This window comes from Falco peregrinus, chromosome 4, assembly GCF_023634155.1.
Source record: "Falco peregrinus isolate bFalPer1 chromosome 4, bFalPer1.pri, whole genome shotgun sequence".
Lineage (NCBI taxonomy): Eukaryota > Metazoa > Chordata > Aves > Falconiformes > Falconidae > Falco > Falco peregrinus.
In genome coordinates this window covers 109,912,199-109,939,825 of record NC_073724.1, presented here as the reverse complement: position 1 = coordinate 109,939,825, position 27,627 = coordinate 109,912,199, and the positions used below count along the sequence as shown (strand labels likewise).

The 27,627-nt window shown below is 45.9% G+C and overlaps 1 protein-coding gene across 2 annotated transcripts in view; it reads left to right on the top strand.

Moving 5' to 3' along the window:
- AMOTL1 (angiomotin like 1) overlaps positions 1-27,015 on the top strand; it is a 61,283-nt gene extending 34,268 nt beyond the window's left edge. For both annotated transcript variants that reach the window (XM_055802560.1, XM_027777031.2), the window contains 8 exons: positions 190-279; positions 7,980-8,125; positions 14,403-14,552; positions 18,107-18,297; positions 19,596-19,721; positions 21,602-21,828; positions 22,976-23,245; positions 24,032-27,015. In XM_055802560.1, coding sequence (XP_055658535.1) covers positions 190-279; positions 7,980-8,125; positions 14,403-14,552; positions 18,107-18,297; positions 19,596-19,721; positions 21,602-21,828; positions 22,976-23,245; positions 24,032-24,135 — 1,304 coding nt within the window. In that variant the 3' untranslated portion in view covers positions 24,136-27,015. The remainder of the gene's footprint in view (positions 1-189; positions 280-7,979; positions 8,126-14,402; positions 14,553-18,106; positions 18,298-19,595; positions 19,722-21,601; positions 21,829-22,975; positions 23,246-24,031) is intronic.
- The last annotated feature ends 612 nt before the right edge of the window (positions 27,016-27,627 follow it).

Genomic DNA, 27,627 nt, shown 5'->3' with positions numbered 1-27,627 from the left:
TCTGAATGACACAGCTTCATGGAAGAGGTCAAAGGGCCTCGTCTTTTATGTATATGTCAGCCTCCATTTTAATGTCCTCCTTCAGAGAGTCTATTTATACTGCTCTGCTGGCATGCATCTTATTTTCTTGGTTGGCCTAAAATTTTATATACATATATTTATACTTAAAGTATTTCCTGTTTTTTGCAGAACGACTGGAGACAGCCAATAGGCAGCTTGCCAGCAGAGACTTTGATGGACATGAAGATAAGTCAACAGAGGGCCTTTATGTCACTCAGAGTGAGTACTGTGCTAATCTGTTTTGAAGCTACATATATATATATATACATATACACGCATACGTACACATATGTATGTGATGGAGTGGAGGTGAATATTTCTATTAGTTGTTGTTGTCCTTATGGCTTGGTTTTACTCAGCTAGCTCATCACATACTCTTACTTAAGCTGCGGACTGGATTGTTTAGGCCATTTTTTTTTCTCTCTGAGCACCAGAACCAGGCAATGGGAGTTAATGGTAACACAACTTAGCTTATTTTTGATAAATATTTATCTGACATTGTGAAGTGTTGCTTGCAGGGATCATCTCTAGAGATGCATGCTTTTTAGAGAAGCCAGATTCTTCTCTTGGCTGGGAAAAGCCCAGAGCAACCTCTGATGACTTGTCAGGGCCATGGTTCGACTAACAGGGTGGAGAGCAGAGCTGGACCATACTTTTCACAAAGGACTGAAGAGGCAAAGATTTTACAACTGCTGATGCTGTGAAAAGCATCTATTTCAAACAAAGTTTAGGCTCCCATAATGACTAGGCACAGTGCTGCAGCATTTCCCTGCCACGTGCTGATGGCTGCATGTGACCATCCAGATCAAGACCCAAGCAGCTGGTTGCTGCGTGACAGCGTGTGGCTTCTCTTGTATCCTGAGCATCTTCAGCATGCTTCCAGAAGGGCTTGACCACCTGGGAGCTGTGCAGTACCTCGTGGGCTTAAATGCCACTGAAACTAACCTCTGTGTACAGCTAATCCTTCTGTTTCATTTATTGCACCAAGAGCTTCCTTGGAAGATGAGCTGCAACTGCAGATCCTTAAGTGGAGAACCAGCCACCTCCATTAGCAGTACCACTCAGCGTGCCTCACCACCAGCCCTGCAACATCCACCAGCTGCTCCAAATGCAGGAGGGCCTTCTCCTAGCTCCCACCAGCAGTCATGGTGCCAGCGTGGCAACTTTGCTGATAATTTAGTGGATGTGTGCACAAACCAGAAGAGAAGCTAATGACCTTTTCCATGACTCTGTTAGCTTTGCCATATTAGCAGATGCCACAAGGGTGTGGAGATACTGCTGCGAATCCAAGGGGATGATCTGTTAAGAAAATAGCATTGCTATGTAAGTCTTTTCATCCTTGGGAAAAGTTCAGACAGGGTAAGTTGCACAGTGCAAATTGCAGACTGGGATCTGCTGTCTTGGCAGCCTTGGCATTGCCTGGCAATGTTCCCATATACTGGTAGCTACAAGGGGGAGTTAAACCGCAAGGATGGACTCAGTTTGAGTCATTTTCCAGCACATAAACATGCTCTGTGCTTCTACTGATAAATATCTAGCAATAAAACTTTGTGCTGTGCACTCAGCATATTGCTGCTATCGGTTCACAGCTTACGAACAAATATAGCTTTTCGGATCCTATCACATAAGACAGTTGGGATGCTTGGAGAGTCTCCTGGCTAGGCCAGAGAGCTAAATGTTACTAATGTAATGCAGAGTGCTTCCAGGAATAGAAAAATGGGCACGTGTAAAACAGGTTCTCTTCAGTTGTGTTCTTTGGGCTGCTGGGGCACAGGCAGTAATGACCTTGGTGTCAGAGTTTCAGCCTAAAACATCCCTCTGAGAGCCCATAAAAGGTTTTGCTTGGAAATCCTCTGTTACTGACTCCATTTGTATGCTGAGTCATATATATATAGATATATATATATATAAAGGATATTATATATCCAGGGGCAGACCATGACTGGCGTTGCACCTCACTGCCAACCTGGAGGTTTTGCAAGCATGGTCTGTACCTTCCTCACATCTTTTAATGGGATGCTTAGGCAGAAAACTGAGAGGAGGAGTGCAGCTTGTTTTAGCTGCCATGTGTACACTTGTCTACTAAGACTGAAATAGTCATTTTTACAAGATGAGAAAAAATAGTACTTACATGTGCTCCCATCAGCTGTTGCAATTTTTCATGAAACTCATGTTTCTCATGTTTGTTTTTTTCATAAGGGTAGTAGCTTATTAAGTCAGATTAGTAAATGCACATCTTAGTTTTCATTAGGAAAGCAAAAGTAGATTTCTAGTTCCTATGTTTATGGGAAACAGCTTGAAAACATGACCCTTAACACCCCCAACCCAAATTACATAAAAAGACTCCAACATCAGCAGATTCCTAAAAGTTATCTTTTTTAAGCCAGTCTCATGATGGGATGAAGAAGGAAAGATACAACTGTTAACGTTTTTTTAACACTTGTGCTTGGTAGTACTGCAAACACAGAATTAATACTGTGGTTAAACTCCAGTAACAGGAAAAACTCCCTGAAAAATAGGTCTGGCAAGGCAGGACATTCAGAGCTCTCCCATTAGCAGTGCAACAGGGCAGAGTGGTCATGTGCTCTGAGATGAAGACCAAAGGTGACAAAAACTTTTATTTTTTGTAATAGTAATAGGCAATGCCAGGCCGCGTGCCTCAAAGTATTAAGTGCTAGGCATTTGTGCCTAAGAAAAATGTTACTGTTGTATCAGGGGTAGGAGAGAACTCACAGCCTGTTAGTTTCATGATAATTATGTGATGCTTTGTCAGATAAAAAGGTTCTTTTAAGGAAAGACATGAAACAGTGACCAATGAAGGCGTATGGACCCATATAGGTGAGCGAACAACCAGGCAGGAGGAGGATGAGAGATGCTGTGGAAAGGGAGAGGCAGGAAGACTGAAGGCATTTTCAAGGGCTTAGGGCAGAGAGAAAGTTTATGATGCAGCACATCATGGGAAAAAAATGTTTTGGTGAAGTCCTGAGAATTTTGTGTGTTTTCCTGGGATTTCTGGACTTAGAGGCAGCCTTGTCAGAGCAGAGGTTCCTCCAAGGGGCTGTTTTTTCAAGTGTCTGAGGCAGATTGGGGTCTGTGCCCATCCCTGTGGCTCTGCACCCATTAGTGGGGATAGTTTTGACCGTATGTTGATAGACCCTCACGCTTCATGGGAGTATTCAGTGGATGTGCCACATACTTTTGTGTATATCTATATATCTGTCCTTAATATCCCAGGCAAAGAAATATTCCCATCAAATTAATCCAGCCAAAGAAAATGCCTGCAATAGGTGTTTCTGAGAATGGGGTCTTGGGCAGACGAAGAACCATTCAATGTTAAGACAGGAAGTAATCAGGGCAGAGGCAGAAGTGAGGAGTGAGTGAAAGAGACCTCATTTCACAGCCATCAGCTACACGCAGGGAGGTTGGGGAGCTGCTTCCCCCATGTACCCAGAGCCAAGGGCACCTGCACAGGGAGCAGCATCCTGAAGAAACAGTGTTGTATAGAAAAACGAGTCTGTTTTGCTTGACTTCCCCCTACCCTCTGAAGGAAAGTAGCGTGGGAAATCTGATATCAGTTTTCAAGACATGAAGGTCACATTCTCCCCTGACTTCTACGTCACGACATGCAAATGGAAATGCCCAAGATGTAAATCAGACCAAGTTTAAGCTGCCTGCGATACTTTGTAGGGTAAGGAAGGCCATCATGAGCTTCAATGGAGATTTGGTGACTTCCTCTGACAATTAGAGCACCAAATCTTTCTGCATCCCTGCTTAGGTCAGTGACCATGAGAAACTCTGTACCCTGAACCATTTGTCAAATATGTTACAATTGACCATAATTATTAATTCCAGTGCAGAATCTCTTAATCACCACGTGAGAAAACAGACTCAGAGACTCAGGCATGACCTCCTGCAGCTTCTCAGCCTTTTCTTGGTGCTGATGTGGCCCAGACTCTGGAGAGCTGTCGGGTGCTTGCCATTTGTGAGCAAAACTGGAAGAGAAGATTGCAATGAGCTCTTTTGGCGTTTGTGTCTGTCTTTTTTTTTCTTTTTCTTTTTTTTTTTTTTCCTCACGGAGACCTGCCAGTGAGCATGGAAAGAAATGCTTCATTTCCCAGTTCTGCATTGCTGCTCCAGGCCTGCCTTGGCCCAGCCTAGTCGGTGTCAAACCACAGCTGCAGAGGGCTGCAGCAAGGCTTGGCCAGAGGGATGAGTGGACTCATGGATGGATGGTTGCTTTGCTGCTCCTCTGGAAGGAACTATCAGTATCTGGACCTGGCAACCTGGCCCTTTTTAATGTGCAGAGAATTTAGTAAAGCTGTGGAAAACCTCCCAGCTGGCTGCATGGAGTGAACGAGCTCTATTTATTCATTCTGCTTATTCTTACAGGGTGGAAACCAGCTGCTGAAAGGTCTTTGGAACAGGCAACAAGGTCCTTTCCTCATTTTAGATTCCTTCTGCTGGACACTCCGGGTGGAGTGGCAGGGCATAATGGGCCCATCCCGCTCTTTAGCCCGTTGCCTTGCTGCCCCAGCAGCCTTTTGGGAAGATCAGGGCACTAGATTAGCCAAGTCCCATCTTGAGCTGGATGAGCAGAAGAGGTGACTCTGATGCCCCATCCTGGTTAATCAGCTGGTTCGAGGGTAACTGTAGCAGCTGCCGTGGCGTACAGCCATGCCCATGGACAGTGGATGACAGAGCTCCTCCGTACACTTGCCATGTTCAGAGCTGCAAGACTGACAAGAGGCTAAGGAAATCCCGCAGGTTTCAAGAAAGGCATGGTCACCAGACAGCATCTGGAATCAGCAGCTCTGAGTGAAGAGCCACCATTGGGAAGTGCAAACCTGTGTAAGAGAAGTTGTTGGAAATGCCACAAGGGATGTGGTACAGGAGCCAATCTTGTTTTCAGCAAGTCTCCTGCAGCCAAATAAGGCTCTCACTGCCGTAACGGGATATATTTTCTTCTGTCAGCTATGGTCATTCTGTAGGAACAAGGAATGTCTTTGAAGTATGTCCATGTTACTACTCCACAATATCACAGCAAGGAGAAAAGCAGCTTGCAATGTATTGAGATGGTCGTTAAATTGGTCAGATAAGTTGATGCTTAGGTATAATGTGTGAAAAGCTGGGGGTCCCATGTGAGTGTAGGGAAGAGGTGGCACAGATTGAGTGTATCTTTCTGCCTAGTGTTTCTGCTTCAAAGCAGGGTCAAGACTGGTCTACTCTTGGTGTACCTACCCAGCCTGACAACTCAAAAAGCCTGCTTGTGAAGCACTGAAGCAGGCTCTTTGCCTCATCTCCTCTTTCTTCTACCCAGCCAGAGTATGGGTGTAATGTCCTCAGTGTTGTTGAAGTACAACAGTCAGAGGCAATGGATAGGAAGCTGTGAGATTACAACTGTAAATTGCAGCAGAGAAGCCTTTTGGGAACTATTCATAATGGGATGTGGCAGTGACCTACCAGAAGATAGATACAGTTATTAGCTGGAGTCTGTTAGGGAAAAAACATCTGTCTGGGCACATGTATGCAAGGGTAGCACAGTGAAACAGTATTTTTTGACTTGAAGGATACCTTGTATGTACTTGAAGAGAATTTACAGTATATTAAACAAAGTCCTTCTTTACTAAGAATTAATGCAATATAGGAAAGTACTTTTAAAATGCGCCTCCAGCATTTTGCAGGGAGAAGCTGGTGTAGACAAGTGTTGAGAGCTGTTAAGTAAATTTTTCTTGCCAGCTTTCTGGTGGGTTCAGCATAATCTTGTCCTCCATTGGAGGGGGTGGGTAGAAAACACAATGCAGCAGGGCAGGCTGACTGCTTTGAATTCCTGGGATGAAAGTTGAATGTGAAGATCCCAAATCCTGTTTTCCTATATGTGCTGTCCTGAAGTGTAACATGAAACATGGGTTTCAAATCCGGAGCAGATCAAGCATGGTCCCAGCATGAGGTGGTGGAGTGCCACAGGGCTTAAATAGCGTTCATCTTCCAGCTTCTTCACCCTCTAATAAAATTAGCTGCTTGATAGTTTGCCCAGATTTATACTTTTGTACAATAGATTAATATTCCTTATGGTTAGTTTGATTGAAACAAATGTATTTGTGTTGAAGGAAGAGGCCTGCGTGTCCAATATAAAATTCCTTACCGACATGGGAAGGTTAAGGCCACATCGTACTGAGGTGGCTCATGGTGGCAGTCTGTAGCACGGTGTGCACAGCACTCACTGGCCTTTGCTCATGGACTTTGCAGAGGCCAATGTGCCAGTGGTGCTGCCAGGATTTCTTTTTGTGAAGTGCTGAATTCTTCTGTTTAGGATAAATAGGAAGACAGCTGGGAGGGTTTGGGTTCACCTCGTGCACTTGTGCCTTGTTCCACGTGGCTCAGCTTGTATGCATCTCACCTCGCTGCAGGGATCCACTGATAGTGTGTAAATTAAACTTGTTCTTATCCCTCCTGTAATTAAGGAAGAATAAGGCACTTCTGGGGTAGTTCAGGTCTGAAATGGGCTGGCTTTGGCCATGTGGAGTTTCCTGACCCTCCCTGCGGGAAGGTGGATGGTAGAGCTTCCAGCTTGAGTGGTCACACTTGGGTGGGATGGGCTGCATGTTAGGGGCAGATTTTCCGTGTTTCAGTGTTTTTGGAGCAACTTTTCACCTCAGTTAAAAAATAATAAATTCTGTAATGCTGTATTTAAAAAGTCAAAAATCAAAACAATGTTTAATTGGTGCCAAATTAATTTTTGGAGGAAATTTTCCTTCCTGGGGGCATTCCAAGAGCTCTATTTTTGTCATCATTTAGAACAAAAACCAGATTTTGAAATCTCAGATTTCAGTGAATAAAACCTCCATCCCCTGCTTGCTCCAATCATTAACTGTTTGTGGTCCAGCGCTGGTGATCCTGTGCTTGGCCCACGATGCTCATGTTCCCTGAAATGGCTCTCAGCACAGTCAGGGCAGAGGTAGATGGAGCCAAGCATTTCCCCAGGCAGCTTGCCAGAACAGTCAATGGTGGGCCTGCAGTTTGTTGCCGAAGAAAAAGATGTGAGTAAAGCTGACTGAATTCAGCTGGTTTTTTTAATGTTTTTTAAATCTTATCCAAAGAACGGATGATTTTTTAGCACAGAGGTTATCTACATGTTTTAGTCTCACTACTGATGTGTTAAGGTGTTTAACAGGAGGGGAGCACCGGTCGCTGAACCCTTAGGTGGTGTAGGACTGGAAAGTCACCCAGGGCCCCTGCAGGAGTTGAAATACCTGTCATGACCTCATTTTCTCTGCATGGCCAGAGAAAGCCCATTTAGATGCCTGCTGTCTTATTCTTCCTTATTTCTTTCTCCTGTTTCCATTTTCAGGATGTCCAGCACAGATCTGTGTTCGTTATTTGGCTTCTTCACATGTTCTATATCTCATGATCCCCATCCTTGCAAATAGAACAGACCAGGCACAGCACAGCCCCCATCCATGGGGCTAAGGTTTCTTGCCCATTAGAGAAGAGCAGCAGCATCCAAGCTGGCACCTATAAAGAGTCCTTGACATAAGCTGTTTTCAGGCAGGGTCTGGGCATTGTATGGGAAAGAAGTAGCTGGTGCAAGCCAAAATTTTGCATGGAGAACATTGAGTTCAGCAGAATGGACAATTATGAGGCAGTGCTCAGGTCCACAAGCTCTGCTAGTGCAGATGCAGCCCAAGTTGCCACTTGTCTCTGCTGGTGGTGCTTGCGTAAGACTGGCCACTGAGGGGCTGAGCCTTGGCAGTACGGACTTGTTGCCCACTGTGTCTCGGCACTGTGTTGTAATGGCCCTAATCACTGCTGCTTCACATAATTTCTGCTTTTCTAGGGAGATGGCAGCTTACCTCTGGTGTGTGGCACAGGGCCTGTGAGCTGTCCTGCTGGAGTGGCTCTTGTTCTTGTCTTTCTTCCAGACAAAGAGCACTTGAAGGAGAAGGAGAAGCTGGAGATGGAGCTGGCAGCTGTGCGCTCTGCCAATGAAGACCAGCGGAGGCACATTGAGATCCTCGACCAGGCCCTAAACAATGCGCAAGCCAAGGTCATCAAACTGGAAGAGGAGGTGAGGCACGGGCAACATTCTGTGCTCTGAGGATAGTGGTGGCTTGTAGTTAACGCTTTCTCTCTCCAAGTCCCAAATCTCTTCTAGCCATGATGTGGCAGATCTTCCTGCTCCCCTTCCACTGGCCATCTCAGAGAGAAAATGTGTAGTTATACAATACTGAGCCAAACTAGCAAGCAAAGGAGACCACAGTTGTTTTCAGAGCAGAGCTTCCAACACGTAACCAGGAACAACAACAAACTCAACTAGCTGGTGGCTGAGGTAATGGTAAGTCTTAACAGAAATACCGAATAAAAAGCTGACTACTCACTGACTTGGGACTGTGGTACAAATGTGTGATGTTGGTGTATTCCATTTCTCCCCAAAGAATGCCAGGAGGCTTTTGAGATGTGAACAGCAGTGCAGGGCTCAGTAACTTCACATCTAAACAGTGGTCTTAAAAGATCGGGCTGATCTGGCTGGAAGCAGACTGTCCATGATTTAGAGGTACTAAGAGCTGCAGATTTCATTTGAGTGTTGAAGAAAGCCCATCTTACCATGAGACCCAAGAAGTGCCATCTGTGCTAATCTCCCAAGAGGTATTTAAGCAATGATCCTATAAGCCTGATAGTGAAAATAAGTATTCAGATCAGAAGAGAAATCCCAGGAACAGAGGACTCTTCAAACTGACAGACAAATACAGAACAACATGTAGTACTTGAAAGCTGAAGCTAAATGAACTCAACATGCAAATAATGCTCAGTTTTAAGTATAACTAAGAGTGATGTTGTCAATTCTCTGTTACTGGAGGTCTTTAAGTCTCAGTTTATTGTGTTCCTTAAGGACCTTCAATCAGGAGGTGTGGATTTAATGACTAATTGAAAGCCTATGTATTTTGGCAGATCAGGCAAGACTGCCAAAACAGGCCTTTTTGGCCCTAAAATCTCTGTCCATGGGACCAACAAAGAGGGAGGATGTTTTATGTGGAATAAAAGAAACTTAATCTTCAGTATCTGAGTGGCCAGATCATTGGTGAGCCTCTACCCTAGCAGGCTTGGTAGGGGTTCATGCTCTGGCATAGACTGCTGGCATGATCTTGGGCAGGTCTGTTCCCCTTCAGCGCCTCATTTCCCACCTGCACCCCCTCCAGGGTCAGCCTGGGGATGAATCCACAGGAACCTGCTGGGTGCATGGATGCAAGGGGTCTTGTGAGAAGCAGGGAAGGTCTTTTCTCAAATACCTGCAAGTAACTTACGTGCAGTTCATTGTCTTGAAAAGATGAAGGGTGAATTGACGTCAGTGCTATTTAAAAGTTTTTTGTCAGGGTATCCAGCATGACAGATCCCTGTTAGGCTAAGTAATGGTTACCTTAAAAGTCGGGAAGATTTAAGGTACTGTATGTAAATGCTGAAGGCATTGCTTTATTGTTCCTGACTTTCTATTTAGAAACATTCTAGAAACTCCATTCCCTCCAGCGGATACACTCAGCAGCAATAAGAGGATCACATTAAGTTTAACTGCTCCTTTGTTAGTTAGACTAAAGCCTGCTTACTGTCCCAGTGTATTTGGGGCAGTCCCTTCGGGGTAGCTGCAGGAGCTAGCATACCTTTAATCTGTATATAATTCATTTGATGCTGTTTGCCTTAAAGGCAACCAGAGGTTTTCTATTTGCATTTCATTACAAAGTGGCTGAATAAAAGAATGTTTTAGGTGGCAACACCTGCTCCTACAGTCGCAGTGTCAGGCAGGAGATGGGAAGAAATACGTTTAGCTCCTGGCTGCTCCACAAACTGTTGCTGTGGTATTGGCAGGTAACATTGACGTGCTGAACACCCACTGGGGAAGGCAGCAGAAGCATAAACACAGATTGCCAGGCAGGTGGTATAAGAAGCTACCCTGTGCCTGCTGGTTTGTAGCGAACACGTTTGCAGCCTTAGGGCTGTATCTCTAAGAGCTTTTCAGTTGCCGGTTTCTGGTCTAGTCATCCAACAGAATTGTATCTCTGCTGAGCATCAGAGCTAGGGGTCGTGGACTGTGGGACTGGTGGAGCTGAGGAGAGGGCAGATGTTCCCCTTTAGAGAGCTGCTAACCTCCTGCCTGGGGCATGGCAGATGTTATGGAGGTGGTAATGTCTTGGCCAGGGCATGGTGGATCTCAGACGTGACAATGTGTGAAGGTGATACAACAGTATTTGTCAGAGTTTGTCTGTCAGAACCCTCAACCTGAGCAAACCCATGTTGACCTGGTAGTGTTTAACTGCTTTTGCATTCTGGGGGGAGTTTGAATGAATTTTATCCCGGCAGCTGTGTTTTAATTGTTCAAGGTGGTGTCATGCAGTTTGGGTGAAGTGCAGTTAATCTGTGACTGCTGGCGTGTGCCCAAGCTCCTTTCTCTTGCTTTTGGCCTGTTTTCATCACTAAATCAAAGCACCTTTTCAATAGTCTCCAGTGTTTCTGGAGCTCAGTTTGACACATATGCAGCAGATACTGTTGAAGTTTAGAACCTTCATCTTAAACTAGGGATTTTTACTGTAATTTAAAATATATTGAAGGACACACAAAATCACTGAAATGAAAACGGCTATTATTATTAACAGAACTCTACCTCATGCACTGCTTTGTAAATCCACCCAGATTTCACCTACCACCAGAATGTAATTAAGTTTAACAGCTTTTTAAATTGATGCTTGAGAAATAAGCAGTAGCTACTAAGTTAAATTAACATAAGATAGTGTACTATGTAAATCTACATTATCCTGAGTGCCTGCTGGTAGAAGGATTTAATTCAAAAAATGTAGGTGGTATTATCACCACATGTCGTTTAGGAGACTGCTGCTGGAATCATGTGTCTGGTCCATGCTTTGGACAGAAGACTGAATAATCAAAGAGGGTTCAGAAAACAGCTGTAGAATTTATTTGGGGCCCAGAAGCTGCTGTTTGCTGTGAACAAATGAAGTGAAGAGGTGGCTGAGCTCCAGACGGTGCACATGAACATGAAGAAGGGGTTGCTTAATCACCCAGATTAAACATTGCTCTTTAATGTAAGAAGAAATAATGAGATGCAGTGTTTGGGGGCTAAAGCTGAGCAAATCAGGCCAGAAATATAGTAATTAACAATGAAACAACCTACTTAGGGTGATAGTGGATTCTCCATCTCTTAGTCTTTAACTCAAACCTCGTATCAACAGAACGATAGTCTGTTTCTCAAACTGGAGTTATGTTCCTAGTGCAGACATTTTTCCAAGACCCACTCATCTTTACTCAGACTTATTTGCATGGATCACCCCCTTTTAGCCTTAGCCTTTTAGCCTTCTTCATCTTTATTTTCCTAAGCCCTCGACAGCGTCCAGGCAAGTTTGCTGATCTTTTAAATATATGAATTGTTTCATTAAATGTTTCTTGCTCTAATAGATCACAATTTGGAAACAGAATAAGAAGTAATTTGCTTAAATTGCATAAGAGAAAGCCAGATTAGGCATTAGGGTAAAAGTTTTCTGGCGGTAAAGGAAAATAAGCCGTGAAGTAGTTTGCAGGGGGAGGTTGTGGAGTCCCTACTCCTGGAGGGTTTTGTACACAGATTATATAGACATGTGCCAGGTAGAGCTGATGCTACCTTGCAGTGAAAGGATACACTGGTACCTCTCCAGGTGCCATCCAGCTTTCTTTTATTTGAGTTTGTGTGTCTGTGAGGTAGCGGAGCTCAGTATCATGTATTTCTGATTGCAGTTCCCCTCCTGTATGGATGCAATGCCCATTAATTTAAAAAAAACATTTTGTACTCAGTTTTTTAAATGTATGGGTGTATTTTTTGCTTATGAATCTACAGGCAGGATAGAAAAGTCAGAATTGGCTCAAGATTCAATTACAAATCTATGAATGTGGGAACTGTCTTGTGGCATAACTCCAACAAAGTGGTTTTCTAAGGCGGTGGACGCGTGTGCATCACCTCAGCCACGCAGGCAGAGGTGCACTCATGCATGAGCATGTGAACCCTGGGGCTTAGAGGGCTGCTGCAAAGCAAAATTCTGGCTGCTGTGGTGCAGATGGACCCTCTAGCATCTGGGAGGATGTGGGGGAGCAGGTGAGGGCTGCTGCCAAGGAGGGACCCTGGGGGAGCCCCCTTCCCCACTCCGATCCACGCTGGTGCAGCTGGGAGGTGGCACAGGCACCCTCCTACTGCCAAAATAGCACATCCAGCAAGAAGCCACTGCTGCGTCTGTTCTGCCGAGTTGTGAGCTTCCAAGGAATTCAGTCTTCATGCTGCTGCCAGAGACTAGCAGGGATTATAATCTCATTAATTTTCATGGAAAGCCCTGGGAGCCATAAGCATTAGCCTGGATTACAGCAGGGCTGGGGAGGTCACGCTGCCAGTTGTTGGCTCTGGCTGGGAATGTTTGTGTAGGCCAAGCTTTTCTTTTGCCGCGAACAAGCATGTATTTCACTGCACCTGCTGACATGGATGGATTTAGGGTGGCAGAAGAACAATTTCAAGAAAAAAGTTGGTTTATTATCGTTGTAATCAGCAGGAGGGGATCTGGGTGAGTCCAGCGCTGTATAAGTGAAAAAAAAATCACAGCTGCTTTGCATCGTGTGAGTCCTGGGCTAAGCAGAGGACCTGGGGTGAAGGGGAGCCCCACAGAGCAGGGGGTACTCCGCACTGGTGTTTATTTGGTCCACATGCCCAGGAACAAGGCAGCAAACTTCTCACTACATCCCCTTGATATTTAGACACAGATATTTTGTAGCTATGGGTTCTATATCATAACCCACAGAGGTAGGCACTAGGATATCGTTTTGGCCCTGGCCTTGCCAGTTCACAGCATTTTTCTAGCTTCTCTTACTTATCTCATTCCCCAATGTCAACCGGGGTTGATGTGTTTTTCTGCCTCCTGTTTTGCTTCTGAAAAACCCGAGGTCTCAAACAAGTGTACAAATAAAGGAGGGAGACTAAAAGTCCTAAAGAGGATCTTAGTGATCATGGCAATGACCTTGAGCATGCCCCATTAACCCCCAGCTCTGAGGCTTGGCAAAGCCTGCATGATCCAGCATTCAGACCCATTCATCTTCCCTTTCCAAGTCAGGTGGTTCAATTGAGAGTGTTTTGGGGTCCTTTGGGGTTTGTCGAGGTCTTTTTGGATTTGCGGCTTCAGTTTGTGTGCGCTGTTGCTTTCTCTACGACAAGGCAAATACCTTTAGAAAGGTAAATTCATTCATGCTTGTGAAGAGAAAATGCATGACAGAAGGTTGGGGGAGAAGAGAACTGGGTTTCCTGAGGTTGGGACTGCAGCCCATGAGGTGAGCAGGCAGCCCCTGCTGCCGCAGCCCCTTGGGCAAGTTTTCAGGTCAGTGTCCACACTCCCTGGGGACAAGGATGGCTCACGGACACCCAGGTGTGCCTGGCCCCTGTGAACTCACCTATTCTCTGTGCCAGGTTTTGGCAGGGGGTCGGGTATCAGCTGCCCATCCCAGTGCCCAGGGCAGCAGATGCCCAGTGTGTCTGGTGTCTGCAGCCTTCTCTCCCCAGGGCCTCTCAAACATGCCAGCTCCTGCTGTGAGCCCCAGTTATGATACCCTGTGGTGTCACTGAGTGCCTGGTGGCATGGTAGGAGGCCAGAAGTGGGGATAGCCACTAAGCACCCTGAATGTCTGCAGTCCATTTGCAAATTCCTTTTGGAGTATGCTGCTTGAGCAATCTGTGGCCATAAAACCCTGTATTGCAAAATCCTTGTGTCATGTTTAGCCTTTCAGTAATCTCATTATCTATATAAGGAGGGCCTGGCTTTAGCTGCCAGCACATCTATACATCAGCATGGCCAAGCCTGTGAGCACGATAGAGCAGATGGAGCACTTCTGGCTGCTGCCACTCCACTTGTTCCACCTGCATTGAAGAGATTCACAGGTTTGAAAAGAGAGGCTCTCTTTGGGCACAGACAGTGTGCCGAGTGTCACCAGATGATAAAACCCACCAGGATTCCTCTTCGCTGAGGCCAGCCTGTGAGCTTGCCTAAAAGAGTATCCACCAACATGACAGCTCTTGCCTAGAAATGGCCAGGGGGATTCATGGCTGGCAGATCCCCAGTGGGTGGAAGATCTGGGCAGTGTTCCCTCTGAAAGGGGTAGAGCTGTCCCAGTGATGCCTGCTGCCCTTTCCCTGCCCATCAGAGGGGCACCATCCTTCCCCTGGAGAAACTCTCTGAAGCAAACGGCCAAAGCCATGCTCAAGCCCAGCACATGCCTGCAAGTATGCAGGGGTCCTGGCGGCCCAGGGCAGGGGTGACCTGACCCCTTGTCTCCCACAGCTGCGCAGGAAGCAGGCCTATGTGGAGAAGGTGGAGAAGCTGCAGCAGGCGCTGACACAGCTGCAGGTGGCCTGCGAGAAGAGGGAGCAGATGGAGCGGCGGCTGCGCACGCGCCTGGAGCGAGAGCTGGACTCGCTGCGGATGCAGCAGGTGAGGATGGGGTGGTCTGTGCAGGCCCCTAGCATGGGACCTTTGCCATTGCTTTTAAAGAGGAACAGTTGCTCACAGCCCTGCCAGGTGCCACATTACTTTTAGGTTCCCCTTAGATGGGGTTGTGGATGCCCCTGTCATTGGACGTGTTCGAGGCCAGGCTGGATGGGGCTTTGAGCCACCTGATCTAGTGGAAGATGTCCCTGCCTATGACAGGGAAGTTGGACTTAGATGGTCTTTGAAGGCCCCTTCCAGCCCAAACCGTTCCATGATTCTAATCTTCAGCAGAGGACAGGGAAGCTCTGCAGTGGGGCTGCAGGACACAGCCAAACCCCACCTGCTGTGGGGCTGGGAGGTCCTGGCTGCCCTGACCCAGGGCAGGCAGGGCTCTGTCCCCTTGTGTGCCCCCACTCCAGCCAAGGGAAAACATCCTTCCAGATTTCTCTCCAGCAATCACAGGTTGTGCAAGCTTCACACTGAAAGAGGAGAGGAAAGGTGTGGTACATGTGGGCATGAGATTTAGCCCGCAGATTTTAGCAGATCTTTCATTGATAAAACAAGGTGGCATGATGTAGGAGCAAGAACTTGGGCCGTATTTGTTCTGGGCAGAGCTGATGTACATGGTTCACAGAAACCTCTACCCATGACAGATCTGGAGATAAATGGTGTCATCTTCAGACAATAAATTACTTAAATATCATTCCACTCCAGAATGGGCTAAAGTATAGATTTGCATTTCTGTGTATGTCCCCTTGTTTTTTGGCAGCCCTTTTGTCCTTAGAGGGATAGTGTTATTCTTGTATTTCATGCAGTTTGTTGTTTCTCCTCCATCCCCAAGTCCCAAAGTGCAGTCATCTGTGAAAAGGGAAAAAAAAAAAGGGCATTAGGTGTTTACAGGGAGGATTTCCAGGCCCAAACACATGAGCATTGGCTCCAGAGGAGAGCGAGCAGATGTACTATGTGTATCAAACCACTGTTTGGGGAGAAAACAGCAACACAGGCAAAGCATGATGCTCTTGTAACTCTTGAAGGGCTCACTCGTATCCCTGTCGGCACCCACATCTGCTACAATAACCCTTCCTTATTTATGACCCATTAGTGGAGACCAAAGCAGCTGCTGCACAGAGCTTGTGCTGCCGGAAAGCAAAGGGCTGATGCTGTTGGCAGGGTTTGATTAGGAAATTGCTATAGAGGCGTATCAGCGGTTTGCTGAGTCATGAAGTGGCCAGACCTGAGAGCATCCCATCCCCTTCTTGCTGGCAGCCCTAGGGCAGGGCAGGACCCCCAGCACCCATCCCATGGCATTGCTGTCACTACTGTTCCCTGGAAACCCTTCCCGTCCATCTTGGCTCTTCCTTGCCAAGTGTGTTAAGTCTTTCTTGCCCTGTCCACCATGGATTTGCTGTTCCTGTGTTCTTCTAGTAGCTTTTCTCAGTTGCCCCTTAGCCTGCTCTCCTCCAATTTAACAAAGAAGTTACATGGAGTATGATATGGTGGTGCTGGTGTAAATGGAAGAACGTTTGAGAAAAGTACAATGAAAATTCAAGTGAAGATAAAACTAGAACTAGGAAAGGTTTTCTGGACTGGAATATAGGGACAAATCAATATATTAACTGGGATGGACTGTCACTGAAGTCCTTGTCTTGGGAGTTCAGGCTACATCTGCTCATTTTGGCAGAAAATTCCTTAGTTTCCTTAGTAACTTAGGTTGCTTCATTTTAATTTTTTTTTTTCACTATAATTAGCGATTAGATTTTGGATTGCAGTAGTTCTTAAATGCCTGCACCAGTTTCCTCTAGTAAGTTTTAAGAAGAGAGATACTCTAACTTCAAGTCTCACCTATCAGAGAGGAGACGTTGAGGTATTTTTTACTATTGTTATTTATACTTTTTGTTTTATGAGCCAAATGCTGCAGTGTATCGTGTTGCATCAAAATACCCCAACTTTTACTTCAGAGCTGCTTTCTCTGAGTTATCAAAGTTATATCTACTGAAACGTTTTCTCATCACAGAGGAAAAAAAGAGCTTTTTTTCTCCTTTTTACTGGAGTCAGCAGAGGAGATGCAGCACACAAGGAGACAGTGAGCCAGAATCTCTTCTGTTCCTGGCTTGCTGGTAACTGAGCCCAAACAGCAAGTCTTCATTATCACTGACGCATGAGCAAGGACCAAAAAAATATCCCTTTGACTTAGCATTGCAGGCTCAATGTGCAGGGATGGCAGAGGTTTTGACTCGGAAGACAACAGGTACCTGTGACATCCTAAGATGCCATTTACAGGCCAGGACTGTGCTTCTAAAATATTACCTTCCTGCTGGAAATTTGACAATATTTTTGCAGGAGCAGAGTCGCAGCTGTTGCTCCTAAGGGCTGCTCCATATTGCATTTCCAGAAAGCAGTTTCCAGACACGTTGTTACTGCACCAAAGGCAAAGGCTGCAGCCCTCTCCTGATATCTCTATTTTCCCACAAGCAGGAGACAAGTGTCTAGAAGGAGGAAATGTGGTCTGGCAAATGGAAACAGTTGCTGCAGCCCTTGCAGTAGTGTGATGGTACAGCTTTGCTGGTGGAAGTTTGTGGTGTAGCACAGATAAGAAGCTGGTGCTCCTGAGATAGGGTTTCCCCTTTAACACAATACTGTGCACTATGGAGTATAACAAATCTCTTGCATTTTTTATTGAAAAAACATTTACTTCTGGAACTTTGTGCCTCTCCCCTCAGTGTGCACTCATCCCACCCAACCTCTGCTGAGCCAGGAACTGGATCTCCATCCTCCTCAGCTCTCCACCAGCAGTGAGAGGAGCCTGGGGCGGCTACCCACACTACTTAGATACGTTAATTAATTGCCCAAGACTAGGTGGGATAACTCCTGCCTGGGTAACTGCTTTCCTTGCATCGTAGGTGGAAAGTGTTGCACACCCACTGCTGCTTGTCAGCATCCGATGGAACCACACTGCAGTGCCTGGAGTTCCTCTGCCCCTCCATTCAGAAAGTTACCTCCTGCACCACAGAAAATATCTTCTGAGGGCACATGAGAGCTAATGTGCAAGAAGAGGCAGGTGTAAATCCATGTCTGGGGTACTTTCCCAGCTGCTGCCTTAAATAGGTTACATGTAGCTAGGTTACATGTGGCTTTTTTTTCTGCTTTTACGTATGAACATTCTAGTAATAACTGCCTGTCCAGACTGAGCACTGCCCAGCAATACAATGAAGTCCCAGCAAGAAGATACTTCTTTTAAGCTTCATTGCTTCTTTTTCCCAGATTTTTTCCCTATCTTTTCCCTTGGCTTGGGGTATCCCATGAAATCCCTGCCTATCCAGAGAACAGCCAGATCCCTACTTCTGTCTGCATGGTATGGAGAAGCGTGTGCTGGGGTTGTGCAAATTGTCAACCTGCCCGTCCTCTTGCAAACTAAGGGGTTTAGCCCGGGGTTTCCAGCTGCCCCTGCCAAAAGACATGGTGATGTCTTTGCATGCTCTAGAGAAGTGGGGGAAAAAGGGTCAGTAGCTCCTCGTTCTTGGCAGAGGGTGTGTATCTGTCACTGTTCCCACTGGCAGAGGCAGGGCAGCTACCAGGCAAGCAGCCTCCCGGAGCACAATGCCCCAGCCCTGATGGAGCTAGTGCGGGAGAAGGAGGAGAGGATCCTGGCCCTGGAAGCTGACATGACCAAGTGGGAGCAGAAGTACCTGGAGGAGAGTACGATCAGGCACTTTGCCATGAACGCTGCAGCCACAGCTGCAACAGAGAGGTAAGATGGCCTTGCTGCAAGCGGGCAGCTCTCTTCACCACGGAAAGTATTGGGAAATAATAAGGACTGGATATGTTCTTAAGGCTGGATTTTGCTTGCCGTTCCCTGCTGGGTCTCACCACCAGGGTTAGTGAACTTCTCTGTGGTATCATGCTAGTGGGATATAACAGTCGGTGAAGACAGGATTTACCTTTCTGACCCGGCCCAAAAGTTTTATCAAATCCAGCTGCCAGACCCAAGTTATGGCCTCAAGGGCAGTCTGGAGCCACCACATTACACAGCATAGGTAAGGCAGCTCCTCCCCACCGCACCAATGGACTGAGCAGGGACTGTTGGTATATAGCTGTGTCCATCTCACAGTCTGCAACGTGGTTGTTTAACCTAGTTTTAAAAACCTGTAACGGGAAATTTTGTGGCCTAAGTCCACTCTTTCTCCACTTCATTAAGCTTCAAATTGAAAAGGTTCTCCTGATAGCTAAGCTAAACCTCTTCACTGCAAATTACCTCGGTTGATTCTTGTCCATACCACGTATACGCGATGAACAACAGATCACTGTCAATGTTGTAACAGCCTTGTAAATATTGGAAAACAGATAGCCCCCATTGTATCTTCCCTGGCCTGGACTAACTTACCTCCTTCAGCCATTCCTCACGTGTCCTTCCCATTCATGTTGCATTTCTCTGGACTGTCTCCAGTTTGCTTGTGTCAAAGCATGATGCCCAAAAGCACACAGGGCACTGCACTGAGGCTTTCCAGTGATGAGGAGGATGGGATAATTTGCTTCTTGCCCAGTTTCTTAAGAAGCCAAATCCATGAAGACATCCTAAAATGAGATTTCCCTTTGAAATGCGGTGAAGTATGCAGCTCAGGACACTTTCACGCTCCAGTCTAGGGAGCAATTCCTGTGCTGTTTTTCACCTTCCAAAATGTAGTTTCGTTTCTTGTTTGTGATATAGTCCTGTTGACTTGGGACCATTTCCCTGGTGATGAGTCCCTCTGATGTCTGAACCTTGTCCTTCAGGATGGTTGTTAGCCCTGTGGGGGTCACCCACAATTTCAGTGTGCTCTCTGTTCCATCAGCCCAGTTAATTAATGAAGTTAATGACTAAACCCAAGCCAAGAGTAGCCTGCAGCAAGATGACCCAATGCCAGATAGCCATCCACCTGACAGGCAACCATCATTAGTTTGCTCTTTGAATGTTCATTTGGAGTTTTCTTTGCAAGTGCCAATCTCAATTGCAAAAGCCACCCTCACGGTCCCAGGAGCCTGACTCACCATGTTGAACTGATCTTCCAGGGATGCCTCAGCCCCGAGCCACTCACGCAACGGCAGCTACAGCGAGAGCGCGCTGGAGGTGCGGGGCTGGCAGGAGGAGGAGGAGATTGTGCAAGCCAACCGTCGCTGCCAGGACATGGAGTACACGTAAGGGGCTGTCACGCCATACCTGCTTGTTGTCGTGTTTGGGCTGGGTTCAGATAAACCAGGATGCCCTTCTGTGCCTTCATGCATGCCTGGAAAGGATGGGCTTATCTTCACTTTGACTTAGTTTTGCTCTTCAGCATTAAAATAGGGATTAAAGAGTTGCTGTCATTAGATAACTTCCTCCCTGCCTTGCTGTTAAACCTTCTCTGTGCCAAAAATGACCTTCTTACAAAACAGAGACAGTTCCACTGTTGAAAGTAGGTTGGCATGCAAGGAAGCTGAATGCTTGTTTAATCTCGGTGAAAATCCCCCTGTGGAAACAAGGGCGTCTGGTTGTAAAAGCTGAAGTTGTAATCTCACTCCTACATAATCAGCAACACGAGGGCTTGCTTTTGCCTCACTCTTTGCTCCTTGCATGCTTATTGCTCTTTGTAGATTTGTGACGGTCACATTGGCATTTAGAAACAAACCTGCAAAATTTAGCACCACTAAAAAAGATGCATTTACAAGTAGTAGAAGATATAAAATTAACTTTTTTGGGTACAGGCAGTCATCAAGAGTAATATTTGTTGTTGCAGATACTTCTCCACGTTCAGCATACAAGTGGACATGTAGCTGTGTAGTTCAATGAGCATTAGACCTGCACAGTACTTTCAATGCAGACTTATTTCCTGGTGAAAAGTGGCCCATTAAATGAGTAAAAATCCCTTGAGAAAGTTTGTGTATTCCTCTAGGGTTTTATTGAAAAGCTGTTTAAAAATCTCTTCTTCAGTGTTGGCTTCCCCACAAAAACACTGGTCTGTAGACACCTTTATAAAAAGATGTATTTTGTTATTTGTGGAAAATATCAGTGATTGTTTTTAATGGGTTTGTTTTGTTTTCTGCTCACAGATGCAAGCTAATCCTGCTTCCAGTGAAGTAATGGACTTTTGCCATTGACTTCATTAAAGATAGATTAGGATCTTGTGTTTTCATTGCAAATTAGACATCTGATTATGAAAGCTAACACCAACATGAAGTTACTAGATATCTCCCTTGTACATACAGTTTTTCCAGATGTGGCATTTTAGTTTTCACTGCTTCATAAAATGCAGCTGCATTGGACTATATATGGTATATCACAGTCAAGCTGTAGTCATCTGGCTGTTGTATTATACATATACAATTATTTATTTTTTAAAAAATGTTGTTTTGTAGTCTTTTGGTATGGTTTGGTGTTAATCATTCCTGGAGAAAAGTCTCAGATAATCCTATTTTTTTGTGATTTGAGAGTCTGGTGTCTGTATGAGAGAAGTACGAGCTTTGCTTGGCTCTGCACACCATGTGCTGATAATTTCTGCAGCAGTGAGGGAGAAGCAAGAGCCCAGGCCAGCTGTTAGAGAAGCCAAAGGGAACCTTTCTGCTCACTTCAGCAGGTCTCTACTCCAGCTGACAACAGACCAAAATCATGGGGTTAAATCAGCCTGCCAAAGGAGGCTTTCCAGATTTGGCCCCAATGTATTCTGGAGGTGGAAATTGCCTGTGTGTTTGTATTCTGGTGAAGGTAGCAATCTGCAGCCTGGGCAGGAGGGATATTGCCCTCATTGCTCCTGCTGGGTTGGTAAAGCCACAGCAATAGATGGGTTCAGTTAACCTTGCAGAAAAGAGTTCCCAGATTTGGCTTACTAGCTAGAAACTCTGCCTGTTTTGATGTATGGTTATCCTCAGAGGGATATTCTCAGTGGGTTATCCTTAGTGAGAGCTGCCTTGTCAGAGTTGCTCAAAACCGGAGGGGACAGAGCAGCAGGGCACATACCCAGGGACCCATCGTGCTGCCCCAGGGTGGGAAGACTTGCCCATATATTTCCATTCCTGTTAACAAAGCATTCGTATTCTGGCAGAATAAAGAATCTCCATGCTAAAATAATTGAGAAGGATGCCATGATCAAGGTCCTTCAGCAGCGGTCACGGAAGGACCCTGGGAAAGCCGATAACACCAGCCTGCGACCGGCTCGGTCCGTCCCCTCCATTGCTGCTGCTACAGGCGTGCATTCACGCCAGACCTCACTCACCAGCAACCAGATAGCTGAGGAGAAGAAGGAAGAGAAGATATGGAAGGGAAGCATAGGTGAGCTCAATTTTTGGTTAAGCTTTTGTTCATCCATCACTTCATCCTAATCCTTCTGCTTGAGCTTAGCAAAAGTGCCTCGGCCATGGCACTCGTTGCCCTGACAGCTCATTTCCAGAGCACTTCCCATGGGCAGAACATGTGTCCTTGTGCTGAAGTAAGAAATTAGTCATTTTTTAACCTCTGATTGTATCTTAATTATATTTTTAATCGTATTGTATCATTCTGCACTGATTATAGAAAGTCATAGTTGGTGGAAATCCTCCCAGACACAAGCAAATTATGTTTTCAACCTTGTGGGATTAAATAACAAATTTGGGCTAGAAAAAAAGCCTTGTTAAAGTTGATCAATAGGATGAGCATCCCCTTGGGTAGGAGTGCATGATGTGATGTGGCAGCTAAGTGGGAAGATGAGTGCAGGACTGCCTGTGGTTTGGGGCCACATAGGACGGGGGTGTGGAGGCTTGCCAGGCTGTGCCAGCGGTAGGTACCACTGGGATGGGCATGCAGAAAGTGATGCAGGAAGGGGCAGCTGCTTTCAAAAGGCTGTTTTGTGGGAAAGTACCACATGGATATCAAGAGAAGAGCAACAGGTAGCATCAAGGGGAAAAGTTAAGCCAAGCTAAAGGGCTGGGGACATCCACACCAGTGCCTTATAGCTCTGGGGTGGGATGGGGAGACAGCACTTGTGTTCGAGCCAGGATGTGACTGACCTCTGGCAGGAGCAAAAATCATGGACTCAATGACATATCAATATGATCCTAGTTGAAGCTGCTTTACTGCAAGCTTATATACAATTTTAATATTCATACACACGTCACACCTTAATTCTACTGGTTACATACACTGTTCACACGCTGCTATACAGATACTAATTGGTTAAAAGCATACAAGCGGTTAGTCCCATCATTAAAATTGTTGACATTCTGCGATCATCAGTTACCAGGTCAGCTCCTGTTTTTCTGCCTGTTTAACTGCCAAAGGTCCTGTTTTCTTCATTCCAGGTGTCTTTCTCCCACAACCTTGTAGCCTTGTTGAGCAGATAAAGCTTTTAATCTTATCAAGCTGCTAAAGCAAGAGCGACTTTTGATAGGCCAGGTGTCCCTTTTCTTCCAAATACATTGCCACAACCTCTGTATGTTTTCAGGGCTTCTCCTGGGGAAGGAGCACCACGACCACTCATCGGGACCCTCGCTGCCTCCTCCGCTGCCCTCCTTGTCCTGCATGCCCGTCCCAGTGCCAACAGCCTCCCACGCAAAGACAGGCAGCAAAGACAGCAGTACCCAGACGGACAAAAGTGCTGAGCTCTTCTGGCCTGCCACTGCCTCCTTCCCTGGCCGTGGACGGCTGGGTACCACCCCATCGCATAGCCTGGCCCTGCGGCCCCCAGGGACACGAACAGCCGGCGAGAAACTAGGTGAGCTCTGCCGGATCCCTACATCGGTGCAAAATGCCAGCACCCCCGGGACTGTCAGCAGATCCCCAGAGACACCCCGGTATTGATGGGGGAGGGTGATGCCTTCACAATTTGTAAGGTCTTGGGGGCGGAGTGTTGTTCTTCAGGGAAACTAAAATCTTACGGAGAGAACTTTCCAAGGCTGCCTGGTCTGGCTTCGCAGAGTTACATGCTCAGTAAGTTATGTAAAGCTCCGCTTGCCTGTGGCAGGCAGAGTGTCCACAAATGAAATTATTCATGCTGCCAAAGATAAAATTACAGAGTAATTTCTCATCCCACTGGCAAAGTAATACAGTTTACATTAAAACAACTACCTGATTATTTGTGTACTGCCTTTGTGATGTTTTAAACTCCTAAATTTTGTACGTGATGCAGAATAGGAGTATGCATGCAGAGAGCTACTGTGGATCAGATGATGAGTAGTTACTTGGTAAAGTGATACAGACCTTTCACAAATGCCTGTTTCTCTAGGGCCACAGCTAAAGAGGTACTTTGGTCTGTATCTCTTAAATGCAGTCTTTGTGCCTGCCCTTGGGGTCTGTGCACACCAACACACCTGCTGTCATTGTGCAGGGAATTCAGCATTCTCATGTTCTCAGCCTCCTGATCGAATTTGGCTTTCAGTATGTGGGACATACAGTTAAGATGTGCCCCACCATCACCCCCCCAAAATGGGTTTATGTTTGCTTCAAACGATTTGCTGTTGAATTGGAGCTGAAGACCAGCTTTCCCTTCTTTCCATTGCAGAGAACTCCAGCCATGGGAAGCCGCCCGACAGCAAAGGCAGAGTGAGCAGCTTGCTCCACAAGCCCGAGTTTCCAGATACAGACATGATGGAAGTCCTCATCTGAGCAGAGGACAGCATCTCTGGGGTTTTGTGTGCATACACCCAGGTCCAAGATGGTCTTTGGTGTGCCAACTTTAAAAACTAACCCTGAGAGTTTGAAAAAAGAGGGAGAAAGTTTATGCCTGAAACAAAGCTTGAGTCTAATATGTTGAGACTTCGGACCAGGCGAGAAGTCATGAGCGCTGAAGAGGAGTGACGAAACGAACATCTGGGCTTTTCTGAGCAGAAAGGGGCATTGAAAATGAAAGGTGGCATGAGAACGGGATCATTGAGGGAAAAGGAAACTGCATTTTCTGGTGTAAAGAGAAAGCAGCAAAGTTACAGACTGGGTACACAACTGCCACTGTGTTTTCCTGCCTCTCTGCAGCTGGGACAGGGAGCGAAATCCCAGCTCTTTTGAGGCCAGAGGGAGTTTTGAATAACCCCGGAGAAACTTGCATCTTTCTCAGTACCAATTCATTTCTCAAAAGTATTCACTGCTTAATTTCAGTGAATAATTGGTCCATAGATATACACAGCAGGTTCTTGTAAGTATTCATTTGAAGTGGTGTGGTGTGGTTTTCCTGGGCAGGCAGGTCAGGTGCCTTTTTCCTGGCTGGACAAGTGTTGCTGTTGGAGCTGGATTTATGGTGCAAATATTCATGCCTTGCAACCTCAGAGCTTGCTGAGACTTCTTTTTTTGGTAGGAGCAGTTGTTAGCTGGAATTCCCGTGGAGGATGAATGTAGCAAGGGGGAGGAGGACGCTGCTGAGGCAGCCCCTTTTGCAGTGATGGGAAGATTTCAGGAGCGAAAGTCAGGGGAGGATCCCCGAGCTCCCTGAAGGGCTGTGCACTACGGAGCTTGTTCAGAGGGGGGTTGGGTGGGTGCGTTTTCAGAGGAGTTAAATCTGGGTTTGCATGTGAGGTCAGAAGATGCCTCTTACTCTGCAGTGGTTCACGGTAGTGGAAGAATCCGCGTGTTTGTGTTAAGAACAGGATTTTTCCTTATTTTCAGTGCCTACAGCCCAGTCCTACCTTCCTTGAGCATACAAACCTGCCATTCAAGCTGACGTGGGACTGGGCATTAAGAGGTGTAGGATCAGGCCAGGAAGGGTTTGACTGCAAAGCAGTACATGAGCATTATCTGTTTTCTGGGCTGAGCTGCAGTTCCTTGTCGCCTTGTTTTACCCAGGATGGAACATTTCTCATTTTCAGTTTAGTCCCTGATTTCTGTAAGAGGTGGTGACCATCTGTAAGACAGCCGCTCACCAGCGGCATACCATTTGCTTCGTACATTGCGCATGCTGGTAGGGAAATTTTCCTCTGTGAGGTATTTTGTATTGGTTTTGCAGTTCCTGAACCTTGTGGTGCACCATAATAATGACACTAAGAAGAACTTGGCTTTGGGAAAAAGGGTGATGGGGTGAAGCTGCCTAGAGTGGAAAAGGAATGGGTGCTGGAAGTAATTGTGTGCTCAGGGCTGGCTCAAGATCAGCCCTGCCTGTAGGTATCAAATCAGAGCCCTCGATTGTGAAAACACACAGGCACTTTAAATTCTGCTTTTGCTGAAAGCTGAAGTCCTTGCAACCTCAAAGCCTTCAGGGGCCGGAGCCTTGTGCTTGGTACTGCCTAGCTGATAACCTTTTTAAAAAACAAAATTGCTATATTAAATCTATGCACTTATTTTTGTGTGTACATAGAATTAGGCATACGTTGGTGTCACCCTCTTTCTGATTTTTGCACTTGTTAAACAAAGTAGTGGTAGGTAGGTGGTGCGGGCAAGTGAACTGTGTATTTTGAAGTATTAGCAGCTTTGTATTGTGAAACCAAATGTGTAAAACCCTTGTAAGATGTTATGCAGCTTAATATATGCCATGTAAAATACTTTTTTCTCTAAAGTTAATTTAAACATTCTAAGTGTTTGCATAAAAGCTGGGCCTGAGTGTGGCATCAGCACTGACCCACCTCCATGGCCCTTCCTCAGTTGTCTGTGGTAGGAGCAGGGCAGGAGGAAGACAAAGGAAGGGAATACAAGTAAAGTGATGGTGAATGTTTCATTTTGTCGTTTTTCTCCAAGTAATAAGGATACCCAGGTGCTTGGAAATCCCTAAGCATTTTATTACCACTGTATTACTTTTGATGAAACTGTTTAGTAACTTGTGTACAGGCAGACAGCTAGGCATCCAGCTGAAACAGTGTTGGATCAGCGTGCGTGAAGTGGCTTTCAGTTATGTTTGGTAGTGGTTCAGCTCAGCTTCTCCGAGTCAGCTGGAGTACAGCACTCTTCCTCCTCCTCACGGAGACCACAGTCCCTCCAGGTTCTGGTATCCAAACGTGTGTTTACAACTGATGCTGCACCAGGTTCATGGTCACATACAGGAAACTGTTTGTTAGAGACTATGGTGTAGGCAACTCTTGTTGTAGGCAACAGCTCAAATAAACCCAGAGGTTCATTCTCCTCTAATGTGTTGAACCCAAGAGATGTTAGTTTTCCTGGAGGACCAGCGGGTCTCCTCCCAGCCCAAGCACTAGCAGGACTTGTGTGGAGTACTACTGCCATATATCAGCCCCTCTCAGCAGAGCGGCACAACTCCATTGTGCTGGTTTTCCCAGCTCTTTGAACTGTTCCGTGTTTTGGGAAACCGTGCTGTAGCCATTCCAGGTGATGTTGGTAACTAGTTGTAAAGTACTGTCATTTTTTATTGTCGTTGGTTGTATAGAGAAGTTGGTGTACAGTGTTGTACAGCTGGAGGGTTATTTGTACATAGCGGGGAAAATGAAGAGTGTTATGTGTCACCCACAGCAAATACTGATACTGTTGGTCAGCCAAAGATTTCTTATTCTTTGCTGTTTAAACTTGTGCCTTAATATTGTATATAATAAATGTATAAACATGTTTATTTTCTCACTTTTCCAGTGTGACTATATTCAGTCCCCAAGAAGAAAGGACTTTTTAAACAGTTCTCTAAGCTTTGTACACGATGTGCTAAGGCTAAGAAGTGATACCTCGGGGACTTTAAGGTTTTATCTTCTGTTTTTCATAGCTGTTAATGAAAGGCCCCACAGCAGGTGCCACGGATAGGTGTATGTGGGCACGAAATCAGTGGGCCTGCAAAGCAGAGCATCGAACTGAGAGTTTTGCCAAGCAGGAGCAGAAGGATTTTAGCGAGATTGTCTTCACCTGAAGGAAATGAGGGTGGAAACTTAATGAGACACTTCGGTGAAGATCTGAAGATCCTTTAGCCCTGTATTCCCGCTAAGCATAGCACTCCCATTGATTATTTTGTTGTTGTTGCTGAGGATCAGGGGCTTCTTTATTTGACAGGTGTTGTATTAGTGTGAGCGAGATACCTAAACACCTTGTAGATCTAGATATTCTTTAATTACTGTAACGTCCTCAGTAAGGAATAAAGATCAGATTCCGTTTCAAGCTGTTGTGTGGGCAAGGGGAATGCTCTGGCCCGGTGGAAATACTGTTTGTATGTTTGCTTATGCAAGTGAAATAAACGGGGGGAGG